Source organism: Physella acuta, unplaced genomic scaffold, assembly GCF_028476545.2.
Source record: "Physella acuta isolate Inbredline_101_S28 unplaced genomic scaffold, ASM2847654v3 ptg000032l, whole genome shotgun sequence".
In the NCBI taxonomy this organism is placed as follows: domain Eukaryota; kingdom Metazoa; phylum Mollusca; class Gastropoda; family Physidae; genus Physella; species Physella acuta.
The window spans coordinates 226,521-254,322 of NW_026731552.1; the positions used below are offsets into that span (position 1 = coordinate 226,521).

General features: G+C 39.7%; 1 protein-coding gene across 9 annotated transcripts in view; it reads right to left on the bottom strand.

The window, feature by feature from the left end:
- LOC131941926 (mechanosensory protein 2) overlaps positions 1 to 26,381 on the bottom strand; it is a 65,588-nt gene extending 39,207 nt beyond the window's left edge. For 2 of the 9 annotated variants that reach the window (XM_059301593.1, XM_059301586.1), the window contains exon 1: positions 7,924 to 8,051. Coding sequence is in view for 2 of the 9 variants with exons in the window: in XM_059301563.1 (XP_059157546.1) it covers positions 13,426 to 13,489 (64 nt within the window). In the remaining 7 variants the exon portion in view is untranslated. Of the gene's footprint in view, positions 1 to 1,685; positions 1,787 to 7,923; positions 8,053 to 13,425; positions 13,640 to 26,211 lie in introns of those variants that run through there. The other 7 variants (XM_059301570.1, XM_059301624.1, XM_059301563.1 and 4 more) reach the window with 7 other exon arrangements.
- Positions 26,382 to 27,802: the final 1,421 nt, after the last annotated feature.

The following is a 27,802-nucleotide window of genomic DNA, read 5'->3' on the forward strand; positions in this document are numbered from 1 at the left end:
TTGACCAACACAGTCCGTCCATTGATCAACATAGTCCGTCCATTGACCAACACAGTCCGTCCATTGACCAACACAGTCCGTCCATTGACCAACACAGTCCGTCCATTGACCAACACAGTCCGTCCATTGACCAACACAGTATGTCCATTGACCAACACAATCCGTCCATTGACCAACACAGTCCATCCATTGACCAACACAGTACGTTCATTGACCAACACAGTCCGCCCACTGACTAACACATTGACCAACAAAGTCCGCCCACTGACCAACACAGTCCGTCCATTGACCAACACAGTCCGTCCATTGACCAACACATTGACCAACACAGTCCATCTATTGACCAACACAGTCCGTCCACTGACCAACACAGTATGTCAATTGACCAACACAGTATCGTATACGTCCATTGACCAACACTGTCCATTGAGAGTCATACACCAACCCAGTCAAACACGACACAGAGCCCACACACACAAAAAACACAGTCCAGCCAACGATAACCCAATCGATTAACCCAATCAGAAATGCCTACATCAGACGCTAAACGCCCCCCCCCCCCCCCCACAACCAGACCGCTAAACTTGACGTGACTGCCGCTAGAGTCTTAGAGAACGTAACCCAATTTGGCTGGCACTATACACGAATGACGTCTCTGCCGGGGCCAAAAGATGAAAGAGAGAAAAATTCTTTAAAATATTTTTGAATTAAATTAAATCCCTGGCGAGGGAAGGATGGTACGAACGATGTGTGGGATGTGTATGTGTGTGTGGTGTATTTGTGTGTGTGGTGGGAGGGTGTGGGTGTGAGGGGAGAGAAAAGGACGATGTGTGTAAAATGGATTCTGGCGTCCAATAAAGCAGAGAAGCGGGGTCAAGGAGTCAGACCGCGGGAAACTGACCCCCAAAGCAATCTCGGTGTGGGCATCAGGGGAGGTCAGCCCGATCAACCTTTGTGGCGTCCCTTACACGGCAATAAAGCTTAATGGCGCAGTCCGCTAGCAAAACAACGGAGACAGAGCGCTCTAGTAAAAGCTGTGGAATATATGGCTGAGGACCTCTGATTAGAAGGGTAATCTCGGCTTACTTTCTCATATTTATTGTTTTCTGTGAGCATATATATATATATATATATATATATATATATATATATATATATATATATATATATATATATATATATATATATATATATATATAATGTGTGTATATATAAAAAAAAACTAGGCCATCTAATAACAGGCATCTAAACAGGAGGACATTAATAACGATAAAACTCACCCAGATTTAACGACGCTAAACTAGAGGACACAGAATGAAGGACGGTAAGGTTAAAGGACAATAAAGGGGTAATAACTCTGCTTTATAGAAAGTACACAGCGCGAGCGATTCGTATCATTAAATCTCTACCTGATTCGTCAAACTATTACGTTACTCTAGATTTTGTCAACACCTGTTAGTTACAAGGTCATTTTCAGCCAATGGGAACGTTTACATCATGACCTTTTCGTTACTCAATGACAGTAAGGTAAACAGACCTTTAATTTTAAATCATCCTACGAACTTAAAAAATAACCAAATTGAACGAAAAAGATTTTAATTAGGCAATTAATTATTATAATTTCTGTACTGTGAGTAAAACATTTAAAGTAAAAAAAAAACTTAAAGTACACACAACAAAGGTACCTATTGTTGAAAGAAAACTCCCAACGAATATACACAACGAAAGCACAGAACGCACTAAAACCGGGTTACCTCCCTGCCGCTGACTGCAAAACTGCGTCCAACAGATTAACTCCCCTTACCTTGACACGACGCGCAATGACGCGAGGCTGCGGTCCAGTGAGCCAATGAGAACGGATGTTGTGATGCTAAAAATAACCTGCGGAACCAATTGTTACGAGGCAACGGGCGTTCACACTAAACGGCATTTTATTTTTAAAAACTGGTTGAAATTTTAAGGGTACATCGACGTAGCGAGTAGTATTTAAAGGTAATTTAAATGTATAAGCACCCCCTACCACTCCCACCCCCTTTTCACACTCGTGGTGCAAAAATCAATATACGGTGTAATAAAAGCTGCACCATAATGTAGAGGCGGGTTCATGGGAAGATGACTACCAGCAGAATAACAACCACCCACCCCCTTTCCCCTAATGATTAAGGGATTCCAAACTTCTATCTAATAAGTGGTTCCAGTCCAAGTGATTGTACACATAAATAACATAAAAGTGTAACTTTAAATTAACCCACCCAATCCTATATTTCGTTATTTTATCACTATCCCATAAATCACTACGGATCATAATACAACTTATTGATACCCCCCCCCTTTTTTTTTTTTACATAACCCACCCACATTTTAGAAAAAACTTAAATGGCATTTTGAAAAAAGAATTTGCAAGTTTAGATAATATCGCTTGTTATATCAATTGGGGGACGGCATAGTCGGGTTGGTAAAGCTCATGTTTACTAAACCCAATAGTCCCGTGTTCGAAACCCATCTAGTAGAGAAAGCAAAATCAAACAACTGCTGACGTGTAGTTTGTTCTCCTCCCCCCCCCCTCCCCCTCCCAAATAGCAGGCTGAAATTCATAGTCTACGGCCTATATGGCACATAACAGGTTGACACGTAATACTTTATGTTGGTGGGAACACAGAAGATATCGATTGCATAACATTGTACGGTGTTAAAATAATAATGTGGTAAAGCCAATGTGACAATGTACTGATCACGTGATCTGTCCTAAATAATATTGTTATAATGTATCACACCCATGACTTGAGCTAAACAATAACGTAAAGACGCCAATTTATTGTCGTGTCGGAGTCCATTGTCAAGAGCTTGGCTGAAGTGTTATGATATATAATGTTGCCAGGTGAGAGCTTTATATGCTGTACATTATACTCTAGGTATGATACTTTACCACCAGGACACAGATCATAGTGTGTGGTTGTTGTAGGTCTAACCACGCAAAAGGTGTTATGATAGATGGTAATACCTGTATAAACTTCGACCTAGCGTTGTCTGTATACTCTAGGTATGATACTTTACCATCAGGACACAGATTACCATGTGTGATTGAAGTACTCACGAAACAGGTGTTATGATAGGTGGATGGTAATACATGTATATAATTTAATGAAGTGTATCGCTTATTTCCAGTTCTGGAGGAGAATTAAACTTCACGCCTTCTAGCGAACCGCAATGTTGAAACATTGGCGGGGACTTCATTAACAGAAGCCGTTATGTCGGAGCGCTGACTAGTTATTTAATACCTACTATGTCGCCCATAATTCAATCATTTCAATGTTTCAAAATGTTTCTGTTTATTTCTATAACTGCAACCTAGTCTATCGAACAGGGTTGTCTATATAAATCAAAGGGTTTAATAAATCATCCGAACACAGGGTTGTCTATATAAATAAAAGGGTTTAATAAATCCTCCCAGCAATGGGTTGTCTATATAAACCATCAGCGAGTCTAATAAATCCTCATAACAGTGTTAAAATGTTTTCCACAATTGTCAAAGTGTTGCCCCGCTGTCTGTAATTAAAACGCTACATGTATCTTCATTAAGCGGAGATTCGCAACAACATTAGATTTCCTTTATTAAAAAAAAGGGGGCAATAAGCCACGAAGCATGTCGAGACATGATCGACTAAATGTGATAGAAAGCTAATATGGAATACAGGAATGTTAAAAAATTAATAATGCAATATTTGTAATAGCATGTTTTAAAAAATGCAATATGTAATAAACAAATGTAATGAACAAAAAGTTTTTTTTTGTAAACGCATGTTAACAACAAGTCTAGTCCTGGCAGTTGGTCGTCACCCCACCCCTTGAACCCAGCACACAGCTGAGTTGAACAATTCAACTCAACCAATTTACCCCCCCCCCAGTAACTGCTGTAGTACTCCCAGAGGCCTACTAAATGCTACGGCATTAGAATTTGTTTTAGCCCAGGGCTCCACCCATGCCGAACCGCCTACTACACAATGAATACATCAACAGTAATTGATTAAGTGAAGTCTAATTGACGTGAAACAGCTCCAAGCTATACAATCTCAGAACACAACGTTCAGAAATAGATGACAATAGATAACAAAGTAACCGAGTTTATATCCGTTCATATTAAATTAGAGCACGTTTTTGTTGTAAGCCACGCGCCTATATTATCCCTATCACATCGCTATAATATTCCTATCACATCCCTATATTATCCCTATCACATCCATATATTATCCCTATCACACCCCTATATTATCCCAATCACATCCCTATATTATCCCTATCACACCTCTATATTATCCCTCTCACATACCTATATTATCCCTATCACATCCCTATATTATCCCAATCACATCCCTATATTATCCCTCTCACATACCTATATTATCCCAATCACATCCCTATATTATCCCAATCACATCCCTATATTATCCCAATCACATCCCTATATTATCCCAATCACATCCCTATATTATCCCAATCACATCCCTATATTATCCCAATCACATCCCTATATTATCCCTATCACATCCCTATCACATCCCTATCACACCCATAAATTATCCCAATCACATCCCTATATTATCCCTATCACATCTCAATCACATCCCTATATTATCCCTATCACATCCCTATATCATCCCTATCACATCCCTATATCATCCATATCACATCCCTATATCATCCCTATCATATCCCTATCACACCCCTATCCGTCTCATCATTGTGCCCGCAGGTGCTAGTACAGTAATGGATGTGGGCCAGTGAAACAGGAGAGTTCCAATGGAGTCGCTCAACAAATGGAACCTGATCCACAGTATCGATATCATTTACAAAACAAAAGGACACAATCGATACCAGGCCACAGTATACTAAAAACGTGTTGCCTAGCAACATTATGTTAAAAACGATAACCTAGCAATGTTTGCCTTAGCAACTGTACATATTTTTAAAAATTTAATTTTAATTATTTTTTTAAAATTGCATTAAGCACATCTCTATTTTAGCTGATATAATTAATATATTATAAATATATAATGTATTGCTTGACTACCCTCAACTTAGTTAAGTAGAAAAAAAAATGTCATGATCAAACCAAACCGTGGTAAAACATGACATCAAACTGTATATATTGCCACTTAGTCTCACAGAAGTCTTCACTTGGTACCCTCTGTGCTCTATTTAACAGTTTGAGAAACGCTGTGCCAGTTCCCACTTGGCCTAGTTTGGGTAAATTATCCGACTAAATGTCATAGTGTTGTTGACAACCAAAACCTACACGGTGTTATTTTAAATAGTAGTTGGGAAAAAAATATCCCGGATAAAAATAATATCACAAACATTACAAGTGTCGAAAAACTATGGCGCTTACCGAGGAAGCTAGAACATAATAATTAAACTACAAATGACTAGGATCTTGGATTCAAAAACGCCAATTGCGATTTGGCAGCAAAAAAAAAAAAAAAAACACGGATACTTTACAGCCGATGTAAACAGTGTTAATGAATACAGTCAACGCTATTAAACACGACGCCAATTATCGAAATGCCAGAACATTTTAAATGTAAATATAATTTGGTCTGAACAATGGAAAAAATCTGGCCAACAAAAAAAACAATGGAGCCAATCTACCCAGAGCGTGATTTGTCCAAATTTGTCGGATTTTTTTTTCCCCATCTGGTCGTGATCGTATAATGGAAGCCATGATGGTCAGGTAAACATTGGAGAATGTCCATCAAACCAGGACGGGGGGGGGGGGGGGCGCAGTTGGGGGTGGGGGACATGAGGCGGTGAACTAGTTGTGCTGTCTAAATGATCAAATGTCAGTATGGTAAAAACACAAATGGGGCAGGGGGAGGGACAGGTTGCCCTTAAAGTCGGTTGACGGTGCGGGGAAAAAGAGTTGGGTGGAGGGGGAGGGGGGAGAAAGGAGGGGATGGAATAAACAGGTAACCATCTAGGTCAGGTGTCGGTATGAAATAAACAGGGGCGGGTGAAGGTGGGGGAACAGGTTGCTCTCTTAACAAGGTCGGGTGTCGGTAGGAAATAAACATCATGAAAGAAACGACAGGAAACAGATTCCAGAAATAAATATCATGAAAGAAACGACAGGAAACAGATTCCAGAAATAAACATCATGATAGAAATAGATTCCAGAAATAAACATCATGAAAGAAACAGATTCCAGAAATAAATATCATGAATGAGATGACAGGAAACACAGTCGAGAAAAACCTATCATAATGAAACAGATTCCATAAAAACCTATCATCATCAGACCCTGCCATAGTTTCAATTTATATGTCTGCAGTATACTCGGATACCGGCTTAAGTCGTTGGATTACTGACTAGCATGATGTGGTCAGTAATTGCTGCACGCAATGTATAGGAGACTCAATTACACTAATTTTAGATCCGTTCTGGGGTTGGGGGGGGGGGGGTCAGTAATTCTAATTTTGGATATGTGCTAAAGATAAGGGGGTCAGTTATTCTAATTTTTGGATACGGGGGGGGGGGGGGGGCAGTTATGCTAGTTTTAGTTCCGTGCTGGTGTTAGAAAAGGTCCTGTTTTCCCCGCTGGGTCGACGGATATTAAATGTCAAAGCTTTTAAATCCAAACGTAATTTTCATCAGCGCTCGAGACAATCAGGACTTCAGTAATGAACGTAGTCTGGGCTCTAGTCAGGTCCCACTCACTTGCCTTGGTCTGGTCAGTAGTCCTAGTCAGTGGTCTTGGTCAGTGGTCTTGGTCACTGATTATTTTCATTGATCCTAATCATTGATCCTGATCATCGATTATTATCATTGATCCTAAGCATTGATCCTGATCATCGATTATTATCATTGATCCTAGTCATCGATTATTATCATTGATCCTGGTCATCGATTATTATCATTGATCCTGGTCATCGATTATTATCATTGATCCTAAGCATCGATTATTATCATTGATCCTGATCATCGATTATTATCATTGATCCTGGTCATCGATTATTATCATTGATCCTGGTTGTTGGTCCTGGAAAGTGGTCTATGATTATGGTCTATTAAATATGGTCATTGATCTTGGTCATTGGTCCTGGTCATCGAGCATGGTAATTACTTCCAGTTTTTGGACTTAGTCGTGGGTTATTTCTATTTAATGGGATAACATATCAACGACCAATCTATAGATTTAATTTTAAGTTAGTTATAAAACAAAAACAAAAAAAACTCACTGAAAATAAACAAACGTATATCCAATCCTTGATAAAATAGAAACAAAAAATTCAACTGACAACGCAAGAAGGTAAAAACTACTCTAGCAATGACCCTGTAGCTACCCACACATACGTGTGGGAACAGTAGGGGGGAGGGGGACAGGACAGGTAAAAATTACTAGATCTAGAATCTACAGGAATGATCCAGTTGCTACCAACACATAACTATGGGAACAGACGGGGACGACGACGACAGGACAGGAAAAAACTACTAAAGCAATGATCCTTTAGCTACCCACACATACCTGTATAAACAGACGGGGGGGGGGACAGGACAGGTAAAAAACGTGAGTGAAATCACTTGGAGAAACAGGAAGTGCTACAAACCTGAACGATGCAGTACTTGAAACGACAACACACAATTTATACTATAAATTAAGTTGCTTAAGTCTCCACCGTGATATTTATACTAACCATACCTACAACAACAATTTTGTTTTGATACCTGATAAAAAGTCTTAAAACGTACTACACTAGCAATTACATTTTTAATAATTGAAAAATTCACCAAAATATATTTTTTTGTAAACGGTGTTACAGCCTCATTTAGACTATCATACAAAAATAATTCGAAATTCTCCTAACACGTCTGGAAATAAAAATCAAATATTCAGATTCAATATAAAAATAAAACAAATTAAATCAATACCCTTCAATGATAGAACTCGCACTTTCACAACACTCAAAAGATCCTCACTGGAGGCTCTCTCCAGCTCGCCAGGAATTTCCTATTTGCGGGCAGCACCCGAGTTATCTGGCCTCACAGCGGAGTTACCCCGCCTCACAGCGGAGTTACCGCCGAGTTGTCGCGCTTCGCCCGTGATTGCGGTACGTGCAATCGACGTCCCGCGCGCCACTAAAGAGCTAGGGGCATTTAACTCTCACCGGCCCATTCAGACCTACTCGTAAAGCGCGTATGGAAATCGCATTACTAGCAATGACTTCTCTTTAAAAAAATAATTTTAAAAGTTACAAAAACAAAAGTGGGTAATAATTTTTACTTGGAACTCGAGTCATTACAATTACAGGTAGTAAAATACACACGTGTAGGTCTAGTTATTGGGCATAAATGCATGCACATATGTTGTGTGTGTGTGTGTGGAGTGGGGGAGGGGGGGGGGGGGGCTGGCTCAAAGAGAAAAGTAATTCGGATGGCAAAAACAAGCCTAAAGTGGAGGTAGACAAGTAAGAAATAAAGCAGACACATGGAGAAAGACATAAGTAAATAGCTAAGCAATGTGGAAAACAAGACCCAAAAATCACCAAGGATTTTCAAATGTCCGGATGGGCTAACATAAATAGTCGAATCGATTACGTTGCTGGTCAGCGTGATACTCGATTCCTTGCTTCCAATGCCCCCCCCCCCCCTCCCTATACTCTGTGGGGTGATGCGAAATTTGACAAGCGTTTAGATGGCATCACCAGACATGTTTGTTGAGGGTGACGGCGGGAGAGGTTTTAGAGGGGCAATAGGGATTGTGTTGAGGAGGGGGGAGGGGCAATAGGGATTGTGTTGTGGGGGGGGGGCAATAGGGATTGTGTTGAAGGGGGGGGGGGCAATAGGGATTGTGTTGAGGGGGGGGGGGGCAATAGGGATTGTGTTGCCGGAGTGGCAGGGGAAGGGGGATGAGAATTGTGTTGGGGGGGGGGGGGGGGGAGGTAGGATTATGTTGCCGGTAGGGGAGGGTAAGATTGAATTTGGGAGGGGGTCGCTTTAGGAATGTTTCTTGAAGGGCAACAGACACAGCGATGGTGTTAAACGGTTGTGAGGTGGATCTAGAAATGTGTTAGGAGGGAGTCACAAAGATCGCGTTTATTTACATCGTGGGGGGGGGGGGGGTGGGGGCGGACTTTAGGAATGTGTCGTGGGGAGTTATTCGGATTGTGTGTCACAAGACAGTTTAAACTGAGATATGGTAAGGTATACATGTATGACCAGTTCCCTACACAAGACAGTGGAATATAAGACCCCGACTTTTGAAATTGGGAATAAACATGAAAAAAAACATAGCGGGGGGGGGGGGTGAGAACTGCTGCAATTTTTGACAAGTTTAGGAGTTTAATCTCGTTCTAAATCGGGTGAAACTGTATGGGGTAGATGCAGCGATGGCGGGTAGAAATGAGCAGGTTGGAAGTAATCAAGAGCCTAGGCTTACATGTTGTTTTTCGTTTGTTTAAAGAACTTATAGAAAACTTAAAACACATGGGCATAGATGGATGGTTAAAATATGTTTCAAATGTTACATTATTTTTATAAACTGGCAGTCAGTTTCCAATCTTGCGCAAGGTCTATAAAGAATCTAGACCACACTATTCTGATACAATAATAGATACAGGCTTTTCTTTGTATGGTAGAGACGGGAATATTTCGGCCAATATGGGTTCCAAAAGCTTGGAGAATCAAGGGATAAAATGGAGGTCACATGTGAGCTGGTATCGGCGTTGGTTAGTTGAGGTGTTGTGTGAAACTGCAGGAAGCCTCACTTTCACGTGACATTTAGTATACACGAGTTTCTCTAGTACGTCAGCATCGGCTACAACTACGGCACACGAAGGACATATGACAAATCTTTAATGCTTTATTTACGACTTGTGGTCTTTAAAATGCTGTGGTTATTTCTGATTCTCAGTCCCGCTAAATAATGTAGCTATTTTGGGTTATCTCATATAAATAATTTGGCTATTTCTGATTCTCAGTCCCCTCCAAAATATTGGTTTTTTTGGTGATTTTCAGTCCTTTAAATAATGTGGCTATTTGTGATTCTCAGTCCTTTAAATAATGTGGCTATTTGTGATTCTCAGTCCCCTCAATAATGTGGCTATTTATGATTTGCAGTCTTTTAAATAGTGTGACTATTTATGATTCTCAGTCCCTTAAATTATTTGGCTATTTGTGAAACAGTTACAGCCAATATTTTATCACACAACACGAACAACAGCCAACACAAAGTGTAAAGGGGCGTGTACCCAACACTCTTGTTGTTATACTTCAACTACTCACAGAAAAGCATATTTTATCTGAACAAACAACGAACCAGGACTCAAAGAACACATTTGTGTGTTATTATTATTCTCATCAAAGTGAACAAATATTCCTCAGTAAAACACCACATGTTGCAAAAAATTGCAGGGAAAATGCAATTTGATGCAGCGCTGACAAAACTCATCCTCAGCGCTACTCCTGACCGATTATTGAGCCCTAGATGGCGCCACGTCAGTTCAACTCGGCTCAGACATAATGAGCCATCGGACATTCAGATGACCCGCCATGAATAAATCATGCGCGCGCATCAGGATAGACAGTTTTTTTTTCCTAAACCGTGCGCGCGACATAAAGGAATCAATTTCGCGAATCTGCGAAGTCGCGTCCAGCAATTACGTGTATTCAGGCCTGGATCACGTGATTCCCGTATAAAGTTGCCACATGTGGACGCCAGCATCAACAAAACATAAGAAAAAATGTAAGCGAATTTGCAGACGGTAACAAGAGACACTGAATTACAACACTTTCAAAGCACTGGCCGAAGCGTTATAGCGACAATAAATTAAACACTAAACACGATGATGAGACTTCATGGGTACAGAAGTGAGATGTTTTAAAATACAACTGCTGGTATTTTCGAATATTCCAACCTATGACGGTAGATCACAATTCTATATCACCAATCACATGACACTGTTTAACTATCCCAACAACTATTTTACCGCAACTGTTTTTCACATCTCTAACAATGTGCTTTGAGCTAGCCCTTGCCTATCGAAACGTCAGTTGTGTGCTTAGCTCGATGGAAAGGTCGATTTTCTACGTGACAATATATGTGTGGGTGGGTGCAGAGAGAACGATGGGGTGGGGTGTGGGGGGGGGGGGGGGAGGAGGCTGAGGATTGGGTAATAGAAAACAGTTTTCAAAGACAGAGGAGAAAATGCAAGAAGCCTCCAATCTTCAGAACTATCTTTTCATTACAAGAACCTCCAATATGCAGAACTATCTCCTGATTACAACAAACCTCCAATCTTCAGAACTATCTCTCCTCATTACCCAATCTACACAGCCATCTATTCGTTACCTCAAAAATGTTAAGTCGCAGACTAGTGAGTCTAACCTACAAGTTTAATGTATATCAATTGCACAAACTCTGATCATATTTACCGGGAACAACACACCAACATAAACTACCGGCTACAACACGATACTTACTTGAACTACCGGCTACAACACGATAATTAGGCGGCCGGCTAAAACACTTAAACTGCCGGCTACTGCAACATACCTACTTAGACAACCGTGAAAAATATATTCGTCAGCAGGTTTTGACGTGCTCGTACTCCCAACACACGGAAATCCACTCAACAAACTATAATTAAGAAATCTGCATGTTGTTCTAATGACACGTCACTGGGGAGTAACTCTGCCGCACCCTTCACCCCCACCCTTCACCCCCACCCCACCATTCGGCCCAGAGGATGTGACACAAATGTATCAGTGTGCAACAATCAGTTTCTCCATAGCAATGACTCTGGTTTCATGGAATATGTTCTAGAGTTCCAGGGGAGCACGCATAGAACATTCGATCTAGTTGTATTCATGCCGTGAATGGCCCGAGGGGTTATGGTTGTAGTATTATAAACGACTGTCATTGCCAGGTACTTAATCAGCTGGCACCATGCCATATCAGACGGCCACTGACCACTCGTCATAGAGACCTGGTCAACCCAGTCAGCCATACAAATGTATCTACATGCGTGCACTGAGCACGGTGCAACGGGTGGTATTTTGTACAGGCAGAAAAAGTGTGTTTTTTTGTACAAACACAGTAAAAGTGTGGTATTTTGTACACACGGTAGCAGAATGTTTTGTACACACACCGCAAATGTTATATTTTGCACACACTCACAGTAAAAGTGTGGTATTTTGTACACACACACTAAACGTGGTATTTTGTACACACACACTAAACGTGGTATTTTGTACACACACACTAAACGTGGTATTTTGTACACACACAGTATAACTGAGGTATTTTGTACACTCAGTAAAAATGTGGTGTTTTGTACACATAGCTGAAGGGTGATATTTGGGATGGAGGTGGTGGAATCCTACAAACCATAACTTATCCTCACTACAGTACAGCCCCCTCTGGTACTCGGTTATTACCGGCTCCAACTTTGCTCATTAGCCAGACCGACTGCTACATGGCTAGGAATCCAACATTTCTCTCACCCATGTTACCAGCCGCTAAACAAGTAGCTTGCTAGTGCCGCTAAATTATTGGACTGGATGTATCACGGACGTACGGGGGGGGGGGGGGGGAGGGGGCTTCGGCACTTATACCATTCAAAATTAGATGCGAGAGCCTAATCCAACAATATATGACAGATGCGACAGTCTAATCCAACAAGATATGACAGATGCGACAGTCTAATCAAACAATATATAACAAATACGAAAATTTCGTACATCAGAATATCAATGATGGGGCACATTGAAATGGGGCGGGGGCGTATTCAGTGAAAAGTTGTCACTCACGGTTGCCTAGTACAAAACTTTCTCCATAGCTTTACAGAGATAGATGATATCGATATCTGTAGGACTATCAATATCTGTAGGCTATCAGACAAGAGCAAATTATCACAAACATATCGCTGTCCCGTTACAGTATTTAGGTTTATTAGACTGATACCACAGACGGAGGGGGCCAACAGCTGTATGGAAGGGGGGGGGGGGGGAGTTTAAACTACTTTTCACAGTAAAACAACCTAGTACTCAGAGGGGGAGGGACGCATGCAAATCTTTAAATTATTTGACGTCATTTTCAGTTATAACGCTATAATTCGGCACATGTAAACAACTAAAGAAACACATGTTTATATGAAACGTGAATTTTAATATTTCCGCGATTACTTTTCAGGAGGGTTTTCAAAATGGTAAGGATGTTGTCTGCAAACTGTGAGAGCTGTGTGTTGTTCAAAGGATGGGACGACACAATGACAGCATCGTCTACTGTGTACATCCTCAGTACACAAGAGGCTCTGTACACTCAAGTTTGATCAGAAGTGCATGACTGCACTAGCTGTGTGTCCTGCCCGTAGGGTGGGGTAAGAGGGGGAGGGGTGCGGCAGGGTGGGATAAGAGAAGGGAGTGTAACCTTACCTTTCCTGGGCTCCGCCTGGAGAATGTGAAACGTCTGACTAGAGCTGCCACCTTCTTGAGCCATCTCGCCTAGATTGATTGATGACGCCGTCACGTTTGATCGAACACGCGCAGTCGGGTAGGTATCACTGGTTGTGAGAGTATCACACTGATCACCGATCACAAACTGACGCTAGACTGACTGTTTATATCACTTAGCTCACCGCTGAGAAACTAGTGGCTACGCTAGACTGACTGTGTTTATATCACTTAGCTCACCGCTGAGAAACTAGTGGCTACGCTAGACTGACGTTGTTTATATAACTAAGCCGACAATACACCAGCTGATCCAGTACAAAAGAGAATATTTCACAAGGCCCTGTGGACCAAAACACGCGCTAGTGACCAGCTATCAGTAGACACAAATTTTCCCGAGATTAACATAGCCCATATCAAGAAATAGCGTAGAGAGCTGGCAGTCTACCAGAGCGATTTGTTTTTTTTTAATTGACGAGTCTATGACGTCAAAAAGGAATGCCCGACCAAAGCAGGGAAACCCTTACGTCTTGATTAGCTAAAAATAGGTGATGTAATCTTTGTTTTTATCGTGTGGGTTGTCGACAAATCACTGCACTGAGGTAATTAGCTTATCGAAAAGTTCTCTCGATTTGCGGGCTGCCCTTAAAAGATGCCACACACGGAGGGAGGTTGTGACTATTGTGATGCGCTACATAGGGGATAGGGTTTAATGAATGTGAGAGGATTAAGGTTGTATTTTTTTAATCAATAATTTATGAAAAGTTGTTGATCTTTGAGAGAATGGTTATTATTTTAGTAAGCTGGGAGAATCTGTGTGATGTAGTTCTAAAGAGGGGTGGGTGGGGGTGGGGGGAGTCTGGCGTTTTGTGACTTGTCGCGACAAGTGGGTGTGGAGAAGTGATAGAAAATGACTACATTTGATTTGGACAACCTCATGACAACCATTTTATACATACTTTTGACAACCACTTAGGTAAACTTTTGAGAACAGGTTAGGTAATAATAAACCACCGATCTATAGCGAGTCCCATCGTATTAATAAGCCTACAGTCGATATGGTACTCGACTCAAAGACAGTACAGTTCTGTTTATTCCTGTAATTACACAGGAATGTAAATCAGCTCGTGCACTTATCTAAGTGGCAGGTGAGCCGCAGGTAAATGATGGCGGAACAACCCTAGGGTGTATAGATAACATAGCAGATTTGTGGCGGGGGGTTAGCAAACAGCTGGTATGGCGGGGGGAGGGGAGAGCAAACAGCTGATATGGCTGAGGGGGGGGAGGCAGCTCTGTACAGAAAACAGCTGATATCGTTAGCAGGGCAACAACAAATATTTGCCAAGCCATGACCCTTATCTTAATGTACACAATTATATTTTTCTTAGCCTTGCTCGAAAAAAAATCCGAGCATCTTTATTTAACTAATTTACTTTCGGAGAGACAACTCGATGGGGAAGGAGGCAGGTAACATCATATTCATAACACTGAGATTAGCTCTACCCATCAGAGGAGTACCGAATTTCTGTCTGCAGTGTTTAGTAATCGCGTTGTAGCTAGTTTATATAGTGTTCAATGGTTCCGTTGATGTAATAGTATAAAGAGTTGGATGTCGCTATTGTAGCTAACTAGAGAGTTGGATGTCGGTGTTGTAGCTGTCTAGGATGTCGATGTTGTAGCTGTCTAGGATGTCGCTGTTGTAGCTGTCTAGAGTGTTGGATGTCGCTGTTGTAGCTGTCTAGGATGTCGCTGTTGTAGCTGTCTAGGATGTCGCTGTTGTAGCTGTCTAGGATGTCGCTGTTGTAGCTGTCTAGAGTGTTGGATGTCGGTGTTGTAACTGTCTAGGATGTCGATGTTGTAGCTGTCTTGGATGTCGCTGTTGTAGCTGTCTAGAGTGTTGGATGTCGATGTTGTAGCTGTCTAGAGTGTTGGATGTCGATGTTGTAGCTGTCTAGAGTGTTGGATGTCGGTGTTGTAGCTGTTTATAGTGTTGGATATCGCTGTTGTAGCTGTTTATAGTGTTGGATGTCGCTGCTGTAGCTGTCTAGAGTGTTGGATGTCGCTGTTGTAGCTGTCTAGAGTGTTGGATGTCGCTGTTGTAGCTGTCTAGAGTGTTGGATGTCGGTGTTGTAGCTGTTTATAGTGTTGGATGTCGCTGTTGTAGCTGTCTAGAGTGTTGGATGTCGCTGTTGTAGCTGTCTAGAGTGTTGGATGTCGCTGTTGTAGCTGTCTAGAGTGTTGGATGTCGCTGATGTAGCTGTCTAGAGTGTTGGATGTCGGTGTTGTAGCTGTCTAGAGTGTTGAATGTCGCTGTTGTAGCTGTCTAGAGTGATGGATGTCGGTGTTGTAGCTGTCTAGAGTGTTGGATGTCGCTGTTGTAGCTGTCTAGAGTGTTGGATGTCGCTGTTGTAGCTGTCTAGAGTGTTGGATGTCGCTGATGTAGCTGTCTAGAGTGTTGGATGTCGGTGTTGTAGCTGTCTAGAGTGTTGGATGTCGCTGTTGTAACTGTCTAGAGTGATGGATGTCGCTGTTGTAGCTGTCTAGAGTGTTGGCTGTCGCTGTTGTAACTGTCTAGAGTGTTGGCTGTCGCTGTTGTAGCTGTCTGTTGAATGTCGCTGTTGTAGCTGTCTAGAGTGTTGGATGTCGCTGTTGTAGCTAGAGTTTTGGATGTCGCTGTTGTAGCTGTCTAGAGTGTTGGATGTCGCTGTTGTAGCTGTCTAGAGTGTTGTATGTCGCTGTTGTAACTGTCTAGAGTGTTGAATGTCGCTTTTGTAGTTGTCTAGCATGTTGAATGTCGCTGTTGTAGCTGTCTAGAGTGTTGGATGTCGCTGTTGTAGCTGTCTAGAGTGTTGAATGTCGATGTTGTAGCTGTCTAGAGTGTTGGATGTCGCTGTTGTAACTGTCTAGAGTGATGGATGTCGCTGTTGTAGCTGTCTAGAGTGTTGGATGTCGCTGTTGTAGCTAGAGTGTTGGATGTCGCTGTTGTAGCTGTCTAGAGTGTTGGATGTCGCTGTTGTAGCTGTCTAGAGTGTTGTATGTCGCTGTTGTAACTGTCTAGAGTGTTGAATGTCGCTTTTGTAGTTGTCTAGCATGTTGAATGTCGCTGTTGTAGCTGTCTAGAGTGTTGGATGTCGCTGTTGTAGCTGTCTAGAGTGTTGAATGTCGCTGTTGTAGCTGTCTAGAGTGTTGGATGTCGCTGTTGTAACTGTCTAGAGTGATGGATGTCGCTGTTGTAGCTGTCTAGAGTGTTGGCTGTCGCTGTTGTAACTGTCTAGAGTGTTGGCTGTCGCTGTTGTAGCTGTCTGTTGAATGTCGCTGTTGTAGCTGTCTATAGTGTTGGATGTCGCTGTTGTAGCTGTCTAGAGTGTTGGATGTCGCTGTTGTAGCTGTCTAGAGTGTTGCATCTCCCTGTTGAAGCCTGTTTATAGTATTAAAAAGCGCTAAAACATAACACCATCATACCTAGTCTATATACTGAAAATCCGGGTTACTCCAAGCATAGAAATCACCATTAACATACCACTAATTAGATAGGATAACTTCTTTTTGCAAGTATCAATGCTGCATTGTTTAAAGGAAATGTTAAAATAATTAATACATGAACAAATAAAAATAATGGAAAGATTTCCGCTTAGGAGTTGAAATGCGAAACGGACATGATGAAAATGACATTGACAGAGGAAGGCAGTTTAGTGGCAATGATGCACAGTGATGGGCCAGTGTCGTGTCTGTGATTACATGTCATTAGGATCGATTACACAGACGAGCATACAAATGTAGGAATCTACAGAGATGAATTACAAGGAATCGATCCTGTGGGGTGCGTGTGGGATTGTGGTGGGTGGGTGTGCAATGGTGATATATGGGTGTAACCTGATGTTATATGGGTGTACCGTGGTGATATATGGGTGTACTCTGGTGATATATGGGTGTAGCCTGGTGATATATGGGTGTACCCTGGTGATATATGGGTGTACCGTGGTGATATATGGGTGGAACATGGTAATATATATGTGTGTACCCTGGTGGCATATGGGTGAAACCTGGTGATATATGTGTGTACCCTGGTGATATATGGGTGTACCCTGGTGATATATGGGTGTACCCTGGTGATATATGGGTGTTGTGTATGTGTGTACCCTGGTGACATGTAGATGTGGGTGTACATTAGTGTGATGTGTAAGAGTGTACATCGGTGACATAGTGAATGTGATTATAGTCGCGATAAAACATTAACTAAAGGGAGGAGGGGGTCTACAGAGTAAGATAACAGGACTGACACAACACTGGCGCTCCCATAAGGGCCTACACAATAAATAAACCCAGAAAGGTACGTTAGGGCTTGGCTTGACCAAGGTTCTGATTCAATAAAACCTAACGTCATCTGGTCACTTAGGTGTTAAATGAATCGTCTCCAAAACCACCAATTGAAAACTGGACTTGTCATCGTAACTACACAGTAGACATCACCACCCATTCCATACACATACAATTTTTCTAAGTAGGGGTTATCGAATCATATTCGTACAGTAATTGTTGTATTTTGTCCGGCCAAAACACAACAGTGTGCATTGCGCTTTAAAATGAACTAGGCCCGTCATAAAGGGGGATTATCTCAGATATATGGCGATCGTAAAGTCATTCATGTTTAGCTCCCTTTTATGATACATCCCTCTAATTATCTAATATAACACAAAACACGCGTAAATAGCTTTACAATTTTTTTTAAAAATTAGCACAAAAAGCAATTTTTAGCTTATAGCAGCAAATGTAAAAGCGTTTTAGAATTACAAAACTTTTCAATGTATTTTCTGCTATCGCTTTTATTTTATAATAGGTCTATAGCTAAAACTGAAAGTGTATAATTATTTTCTAATTCTAGCACATTTAAAAAGATAATGCCTGATAAAATTACTAATATTATACGAGGGTTTTTTTCTCATTAAAAATATCTACAATCACGTGTGCCAATTACGCACGTAGATCTATATTTAGCCTACGACAACAAACAAATCTAAAAATAACCGTCCCCAATTTCATAGCATGTGACTAGATACACAGCACATACGTAATCAATGATCTAGTTCGTCAGAGTGCCGGGCCCTGAGTGATAAAAATGGACACAGCTGGTGCAATACTTGGACGTCATTTTAGAGCAGTTAACTATTGCCTGATTCAGGCAGTTATGTGGACCTTGTGGTCCCCCACCCCCCAACTATGTGGACCTTACACACTCCCACCCCAACTATTTGGACCTTACACCCCCACCCCCCAATTATGTGGACCTTACACACACCCCCAACTATCTGGACCTTACACACACCCCCACTATGTGGACCTTACACACCCACCTCCCCAACGATGTGGACCTTACACACCCACCCCCCAACTATGTGGATCTTACACCCCCACCCCAACTAAGTGGCCCTTGCACCCCCACTATGTGGACCTTACACACCCACCACCCCAAATATGTGGACCTTACACACCCACCTCCCCAACTATGTGGACCTTACACACCCACCTCCCCAATTATGTGGTCCTTACACGCCCCCCTCCCCTACCCCACTGTTGGGTCGGTGACACTCGTTTAAGTATTATTTTAAAAAATCAGAAATAAAAATCAAACATATACAAGCTTCTTCGCTCTTAATTTGTTACATCGGATGGTATTTCCTCCAACACAATGAACTATTACGTGTCAAGGTGTTATGCGCCAAACGGCCTGTTGACTCCGATTTCAGTCTCCTATCTGGATGTGCTCCCACAGCCACTGTCCATCAAAGAACACTCGGCAAGGCAGCAATTGTTTTGGAACTTTCTTTCCTAGATGGGTTGCTGTCCCCAGCTAACGAGCCTCATATGCCCGGGGGTCAAGAGTTTTTGGAGTTAGCATGCATACACTTACATGCTCTAAAAGATGGTGGGTGCACCTTGATCATTGTCAAATTTTCTCACCGGGATTTGAACGTGTCTCAAGCATTTCTATCCCACCTCAACCAACCATTCACACAGCTCATGCAAGCTCTCTAACCCAACCACCCTATCCCCTATAAACAAACAAGATCACGTCGTCCGCTATAAACAAAATCATGCCTCCAATGAGTGCCCACATATCACATGACCTAGGGGCACCAAAAAAAAAATCCCAAAATGGAAATTTCCTCGACTCTAGGTTACTAACAACCCCCTTAAGCACAGGTAAACCCTCTATCAGATTACCTGTATGTCTCAGTGTCACGCTTGGGTGCCTACACAACATAAGCCACACTTTTTATAAAACGTAGACATAAAACATATTTTTAGACCCCAATCCCACTGGGTCTATTGGAAGAACACCCCTCCCCCCCCCCCCACCCTTCTGCGAACACACACACTAATGTAGACGTAGAGAGAGGTAAAATTTCTCTCAAAACTTTATTCCAATATCCTTATTCAGAAACACGTTTTGGGATCCAGTAGACTGGCGCTGTACACGGGTCAAAGGAAAGATGAAAGATGTTCATTTAATCGTTAATTTACTGGTGGGAGGCGGGAAAAGCTATGCACATCCCAACTCGTCACGGTTGGGTGATTTACAGCCATTCAAACAACTCTACCGTCACGCTTGCCTGATCTGTGTGGATGGTTGGTTGAGGTAGGAAGGAAAGAAATGCAAGTAGGTGATTGAGGCAGGTTTAAACCTCAGTGACGTTTAGACAATGATCAAGGTGGATACACCAATGTTCTACCGTATTGGGTGTGCGAGTGTGTGTGAGTAGGATTGTGTGTGGGGGAGATAACCCCGTGGGGAGGCCGGGCTGCACCCAGTAACTCTGTAGGTGATCAATGAAAGCCAACAAAACACCACAGATGCTACAATAAACAACCACACGCTGCTGTAAATATGCTACTGTATCGTCACATTTATAACTGACATTAATTATCTAAGTGTATCGATTGCACTGGCAACTATCAATAGTTATCTAAATTTATCAATGCTATCTGCAACAGTTCGTGAAACGTATAAAAAAACAGTGACCCATCTATGTATACATTCACACACCTACAAAAACGTCAATACTACTAAAACTGCTCACATTCAACCCCAGCACGGGCTAAGACGAGCAGTAGGATGTACATCAGTCAACACGAGTGAGCTGTTTCGATCTACAGTCGGGGTGGGGTCAAACATTAGTATCAGTTTAGTGGTGATAAACATTAGTCAACACCACTCAAATATGGTTGAAAGAGGAGGGGGTGGGGGGTTATTGATGCCTATGCCGATACTTTAATCTACTTAGCATAACCAGACATAGTGTAGTTTTATGTTATTGGAGGAGGGGGGTGTAAGAACCCCAAATTAAGTATATTAGAAAGTAAAAAAGGGGACAGGGCAGGGGCGGAACTACAGTGCCGCCAGACCCCGCAATGCGGGGGGGGGGGGGGGGGGCAAACCGATTGGGGCCCCAAAAATCCTGGCTAAATTATTTAAAAAAAATAATTTTTAAAAAAAATGTAAATTTTTTTTTTAAATTAAAAAAAATAAATAAATAAAAAAATTAGGTGGAGGTCGAGTTATTTTTCTTCTACAGTTACAAAAAAAAACACGATAGTCGGCAAACGTCTTTGAGAAAAATGCACAGACTATAGCTCGAGAGACCGCCAGACATATAGACAACTTCAAAGACGTAGCCTACCGTTCTTTTTAGTGGCGTCGATTAGGAGAAAAAAAAAGCATTGTTATATTGTTTACATTATTAAATACATATATATATATATATATATATATATATATATATATATATATATATATATATATATATATATATATATTAGTTTTATCACTGTCACCTCGATAGTGGTTTTGTTTGTAAATAACAAACAGATAACAGATCTAATACTGTAGTGATGTTATATAGTAGCTAAGACATGCTGTTGCGTAAAAAAATAAACCGGGAGTGATCTCCCCTAAACTTTCTCGAATATTCTTATATAAAACAACAGGGGATGGGAACTCGGACTATAGACATGATTTTTAATCCATTTTAAATATTTAAAGTGTTAAAAATAGAATAAAATCTCGTAGACAAAAGAATTGCACACCAAGTGAACGCCAAATAAAAAAGTGCATAATAGTGCGCAATATTATTAGTACTTTAAAAATTTACATTAGTTTTTTGAGAAATCGGAAGTAGCGTAAATTACTACTTCCGGTCAATGGAAATTACTCAACATTTAACAGAAGGTAGAGAATTAGATCTTTTACTTACACGTGAAATTTCATTTATTTATCTGAAATAGTACTCAAGTTATAGGCTTTTGAAAAATTCAAAGTAGAAAAAGTACCACTTCCGGTTATCGGAAATCGCTCAAAAGTTGATACGGATCTTCGATTTTGATAAAATACTTATATGTGAAATTTCATCAACCTAGCTCTAACGGTACTCAAGTTATCGTGTTTACACACGGACAGACAGACAGACAGACAGACAGACACACAGACATACGGACACAATTGCAAAGCCCAGTTTTTCAGACTGGATTACGCATAAGACCTCTTAATTTTGATAAATCTGGATTGATAATTTTTGCCCGATTAAAATAAGTCCTCTATACTTCGGATGTGATGAAGGACTGAGCTGTAATACGGTGAAAATTGTTAAAATTTCAAGTGATTTTTGTGCACGATTACAATACTTTCTCTATACTTCATATATACGAGAAAGTAAAAATTAAAAATATACACATGAGCTGTAGTGTGAAAGATAGGCAAACATTCAAATCACTTCCATAAATTATTTCCCTTTTTCAAAAAGTCAAATAGAGGTGCTCATAAGCTCCTTTTAATAGATTTGTAATAATCGAATTAAACAGCAATTATTTATCTTAATTATAATTTTTTTCAAAAAAATAAGTACTATAGAATCGTATAGTATAAAAATGAAATGTAGTTAAAATTAACAATATAAATACAAAAAATCATAAACATAACACGAGAAACCATTACTTAAACAAAGCTTTGTTTTAAACATAAATGAAAACAGATTTTCAAAACAGAACAATACACTCACACACATGTGAGTTGTTGTGATTAGATTTAATTGATTTTTTTTCAAAACCCGATCAGGCCAGAACTGAGTATCCTAAGTTCGTATTGTGTGTTTGTATATATATATATATATATATATATATATATATATATATATATATATATATATATATATATATATATATATATATATTATATGGGAGCCCAAAAAATTTTTTTGTGGGGTGGCCCATTTTTTCTAGTTCCGCCACTGGGACAGGGTATTCAATTCAACTTGAAAGAAAAAGGGAACATTACATTAACTTAAAGTCACACTGAGGGTATAAAGTTGAATAACAAGAGCAGATATTAAACTCGGTGCTGATCTGCTACAGATAGCAGTATCAGAAATGAAAGAGCTAGCAGAAAATAACCATCAAAACAGTATTTACCACTGGATTAAATAAATTATTATTATTTACTTTAAAAACCTATTAGTTAAACTTGGGGTGATTAGATTATAGATAATATTTATAGCATGATAAAATGCATTATTAAGTATGCTAATTTATAAAGAATAAGCTCACAAAAGGATGGTTGTAAATAATAAGTGAATTATTATTTCGAGCACACGCTTTAAATGCACTGCATCTGTTGAAATTAATTATAAAAACATTTGCCTTGGGTATGGTAATCCACCGTGATAATTGTTAGACTTAATGAGCAAGCTTATGATAATTTCTGCAAATAAGCAGAAAGTGTCTGTAAAAAGTAACTGAAAAATTCACAGATGGTAAAATGTAATTAATATAGTGTTAGAAACTCCTGCATTGTATTATACAAAGATTATCAACATCTGATGTTGATAGGCTTTGCTGGTCATGTGTGGGGAAAAACAAATAACTTTCAATAAAATTTAACAGTAATGGCACTTGGTCATTTCAAATGACACTTTCTGGGTGTTTTAAAGTTGGTATCATGTGAATAACCAGGATTCTGCTGAAATGTGACTATAACTATAGATGTAACTAAACATATAAACAAGAGATACATAATACAAATGCCATTTCAAAATTTAAGTTTTGGGCATTTTGAGTTGCTGTCGTCGTGGATGATGTGATATATGACTATATGTGTGTAACTAAGTATAAACGAGCAACAGATATTGAGATATGCCCAAAACCTTATCTAGGGAGTTATGCATCAGTAGCTTAAACAGAAAAGCAAGTCTAAAGTCATGTGATAGCTTTACAAATGTATATTAAACTACGGCCTACTAGTTGTATCATTAATGTTGTAATTATCTATTAAATATTGTTATCATGGTATGACAGTCTTCAATGACTATAGTAACTTAAGTAATCTACATTATAAAGAAGAGGACAATGTAGATATGTGCTACTTAAATAATACATTGACTTAGGTTTTTAACAATTTAACATCACATGCTTAAAAAATTTCTTTAGAATCATTCAAGAATGTAGGTAAATGGTCAGCAATATCAACGAACTGTTGTCTATTTCATTAGTTTATTATATATTCTATAACCACCATTTTTAATGGATGTCAAGCTAATGGGTAACTAGTTCAAAAAACAGCTCTATGGCTGACCCATACTGTATAATATATGTTAAATGAGGTTATGCCAAAATATGCTGTGTATATGCTGACACATATTTTCTAGATATAACTGCAATTGGGAGAAATCAATTTTACATTTAACTTTAACAAAGGATCTCCAGTGGTTAAATTATAGTTATAGCAAACTAATTTAATGGACAGGCCCCTCTATAGGCTAAGTACTACTATATATGCTGACTCGATGGAGATCTATACTTTTTTACTTTTACCAGGCATATCTATTTATCTACCTTCTACTTCTATAATAGTCATGATACTACTAACTTAACTATGCGCCTAATAATACTATTAATAACTATAAAATTACTATGAATATGTTGATTTTTATTAATGCCCTAGATCTATACTCTATAGATCTAGTAACTATAGTAGATGTGGATATCTATCAATTCAAAAAGAAGTTGATATTAATTATTTTATGAGGACACTTTGTACTTTTGTAGTAGGCTACTTACTAATTTAATACTAGTTAATAGTTAGGCGCCTATGGGGTCCCTAATTTTGTGATGGTGTGTGATGAGGGTTAGGGGGTTCAGATGGTGTGACGTCAGTTTTTTGCATTATAAAAAAAAAAGCAATGATAGAAAACAAGTTTTAGCCGTTATTTTGCGTTTTAGAAAACTGTTTTAATAATTTGTGATAGGAATTGATTAAAATACTATGTTGTCAGAGTTCTGACAAGGTTTTAGAAAAATGTCGATGTTTTAAGGAAAATTAAAGAGCAATTTTAAGAGGGGTTGTAGGCTGAGACGTGATGTCATTTTAGGGGGTGGTCTGGCTTTTTGTGATGTGTGACGAAGGGGAGGTAAAAATTGTCCAAAAAAAGTGTGACGTCATTTATGGATCACACCTATAGGCTATAATATAATTTTTTAGTCTTGCCTACATTAATAAATTTTGTCATTTACTAGTAATACTAGTAAGTAACAGATCTAGTATCCATGCCTCAGCAGCTTTAGCAGAGTAAAAGTAACCAGTCTTCTGGTCTCAATAATACTAAAAGTATAGTCACTAATACTACAATAAACTACAATTTCATATTTCATAATTTGTGACTAAAAAAAAACTGAAGGTTTAACTAAATTTTTTTATATGTTACATTTTATATTAATAAAAGTTAAAAATATATTTAGTTGACCTAGATCTATAATCTATAATATAACTCAATAAGGTAATCTATCGTTTTAGGTACGTAAAATCGGCCGCGACTAGTAATGTGAAAAACAGGTGACTCCTTACATTTTAATAATTATTTCACATTTTGAGGAGGATTTATGTTTTGAAAAATACAAAAATGTTTCCTTGTTTCATTTATGTACCTGTTTTTAAACATTTGAATTAAAACTTTTCAGTAATAAATGAACACCAGCGATGTTTCCAACATATGCAACCACGCTCATTTACTATAGCAGCCATCTTGTTAAAGTTTTATTTTTATAGACATATAGCGCGAGATTCAGGCGGAAGTCACTCTATTTTACAAATGGCTGCTGTTTATATAGCAAATCTTGCTTGCAGACACAGCTGTTTAAAGTTAATTTCTGGCCTATATTGATATATTTAGCCATTGATTTAGGTTTATTATTCATTTATCTATAATATTTGACACAAACATATCACAATATACTTCTATTACAGCCTTGACAATGAGGTAACGTTTTCGTACATTAATAGCCGCGGGCGATTTTACGTACCCAAAACGATAGATTACCCTCAATAACTGTTAAATAACATCTAAGTCATCTCTTATGATTATGATCTTAAGATCTTATTAGACTAGTACAGATAATATAGATTCTACACCTATTCTAGATCTTATTCTAAAATATTCTTAGATGTAGCTAGATCTAGATCTAGATCTAGACTTGTTAGTTAACTATTGCTTTCATTCATGACTGAATAATTGACTGAATTAACTTAATCATCTTAATAATAATAATAATGAGTCTGACTGTCACGTGAGTCTGTGACCGTGAGTGAGAGTTCTACTTCAACTTGACAAGTTTATCGAAGTGAAAATGTGCTGCGACAAATTAAACTAGGAAATTGTACACAAAATGCGTTAAGTAATTATTTAAAACAATAGATCTATACAGAAAAAAAAGTTAGTGTACACTTACGTTCCATGTGATAACCACTGGCTGTGCTGTATCTCTTGGGCGAGGTATTTCTATCTGCCATCTTGTTTGTTTTGTTTACAACTGGTGACAGAAGGCAGCTCTTTGGCTCTTAAAAACTGGCGAAGTTTGGCCAGAATTTTCGGAAAAGCCGTTCATATGCAAACGGACACTCGCTAATAAAAATAGACACAGAGGCAAATCCTGTTTAGTTATAATTTAGGCCCCTAAGTGTTTGTGTTTTATATTTTAAAAATAAATTTTGACACTTGTTTATACACCGTTATCTTCCGGAAAGTAAATGAAGGGGGGAAATTATCTCAACACTGTTAATAAATTATTAAAAGTGTGTTTATTGACGGACTCGAGGCTCACGTGAGTCGCCAAAGATAAATTTGTTGTAGTCCTATTATTATTATTAACCTTAACCCAGAGGCGTAGCGATGGACGGGGGGGGGGGGGGGGGAAGGGGAAGGGGGGTACATGTGTCCCCGGGCGCCGACCTGAGGAGGCGCCAAAATGGGTTATAAAAACAAATTAAAATGTCATTTCAGCTGCATTTTTGCATTATAAATAGTTTGAGGGGGTGGGGGTGCAAATTGACAGTTTGGGGGGGGGGTGCAAATTAAAAATTTGCTCCCGAGGGGGCGCCTTCTTCTTCTTCTTCTTCGTTCTTAATTTTTGAATATGGTGGAGGATTCAGACAACAAGACCAACTTCGTGGACAAACCGGACTGTGGTTTCCAGTTTGTCAGGTGTCCCATATAATTTTTCCCTGAGTGGGGTGGGCTGGGGCCAGTGTCTGCCTCTTGCCTGGCTATACAGAGTACAATCCTGGAGTACGTGCTCAGTGTTTTCCGGGGCCTTGCCACAAGGGCACATTTCGCTACACCCAACTTTCAGTTTTTTGTGCATGTGTTGATTTAGTCTGTTGTGGCCTGTTCTGAGTCGAAAGATTAAATGTATTGTTGTTTTCGTGTTAAATTGTAATAGCCGTCGTCTTTAATGTAGTGAGGGTGTGTGACAGACCACATTTGCGTTTGTTTGTTTTTAATTATTCTTTTTATTTCTTTTGGGTGTAGCGAAATTTCCGGTTGTGGTTTCTTTCCCCCAATTTTTGCCAGCTGGTCTGCGATCTCGTTACCCTGGATCTGGCAGTGGCCCGGGATCCACTGCAGCACAATTCTGCTGCAGGTATTTTTAAGCCTCTCTAGTGCTGTCATAAGTGTTTGGGGCGCCAAATTGAAAGTTTGTCCCCGGGCGTCGGGAAGGGTCGCTACGCCTCTGCATTAACCTAGCCATCTCTGGCCATCTGACTTACTGTAAAGCGTTTTCTGTATCTAAACTTTACTCACAGTTTAGTCAAAATATTTATCATCTGTTGAATTCAGTGTTGACAAGGAATGTTATGACATTGGGGCGCATGGCAGTTTATTAATGAGTAATATAACTGTGTGTGTTCATCTTTGGAGAGGGTGATAATGAAGGGGGGGGGGGGGGCACCGGATTGTTCCATTATTGATGTTCTAACACTTGTGCTTGCATCTCCACTGGAATTTAAGGCAGGTCCACAACCTGTCTAAGTATAAAGATG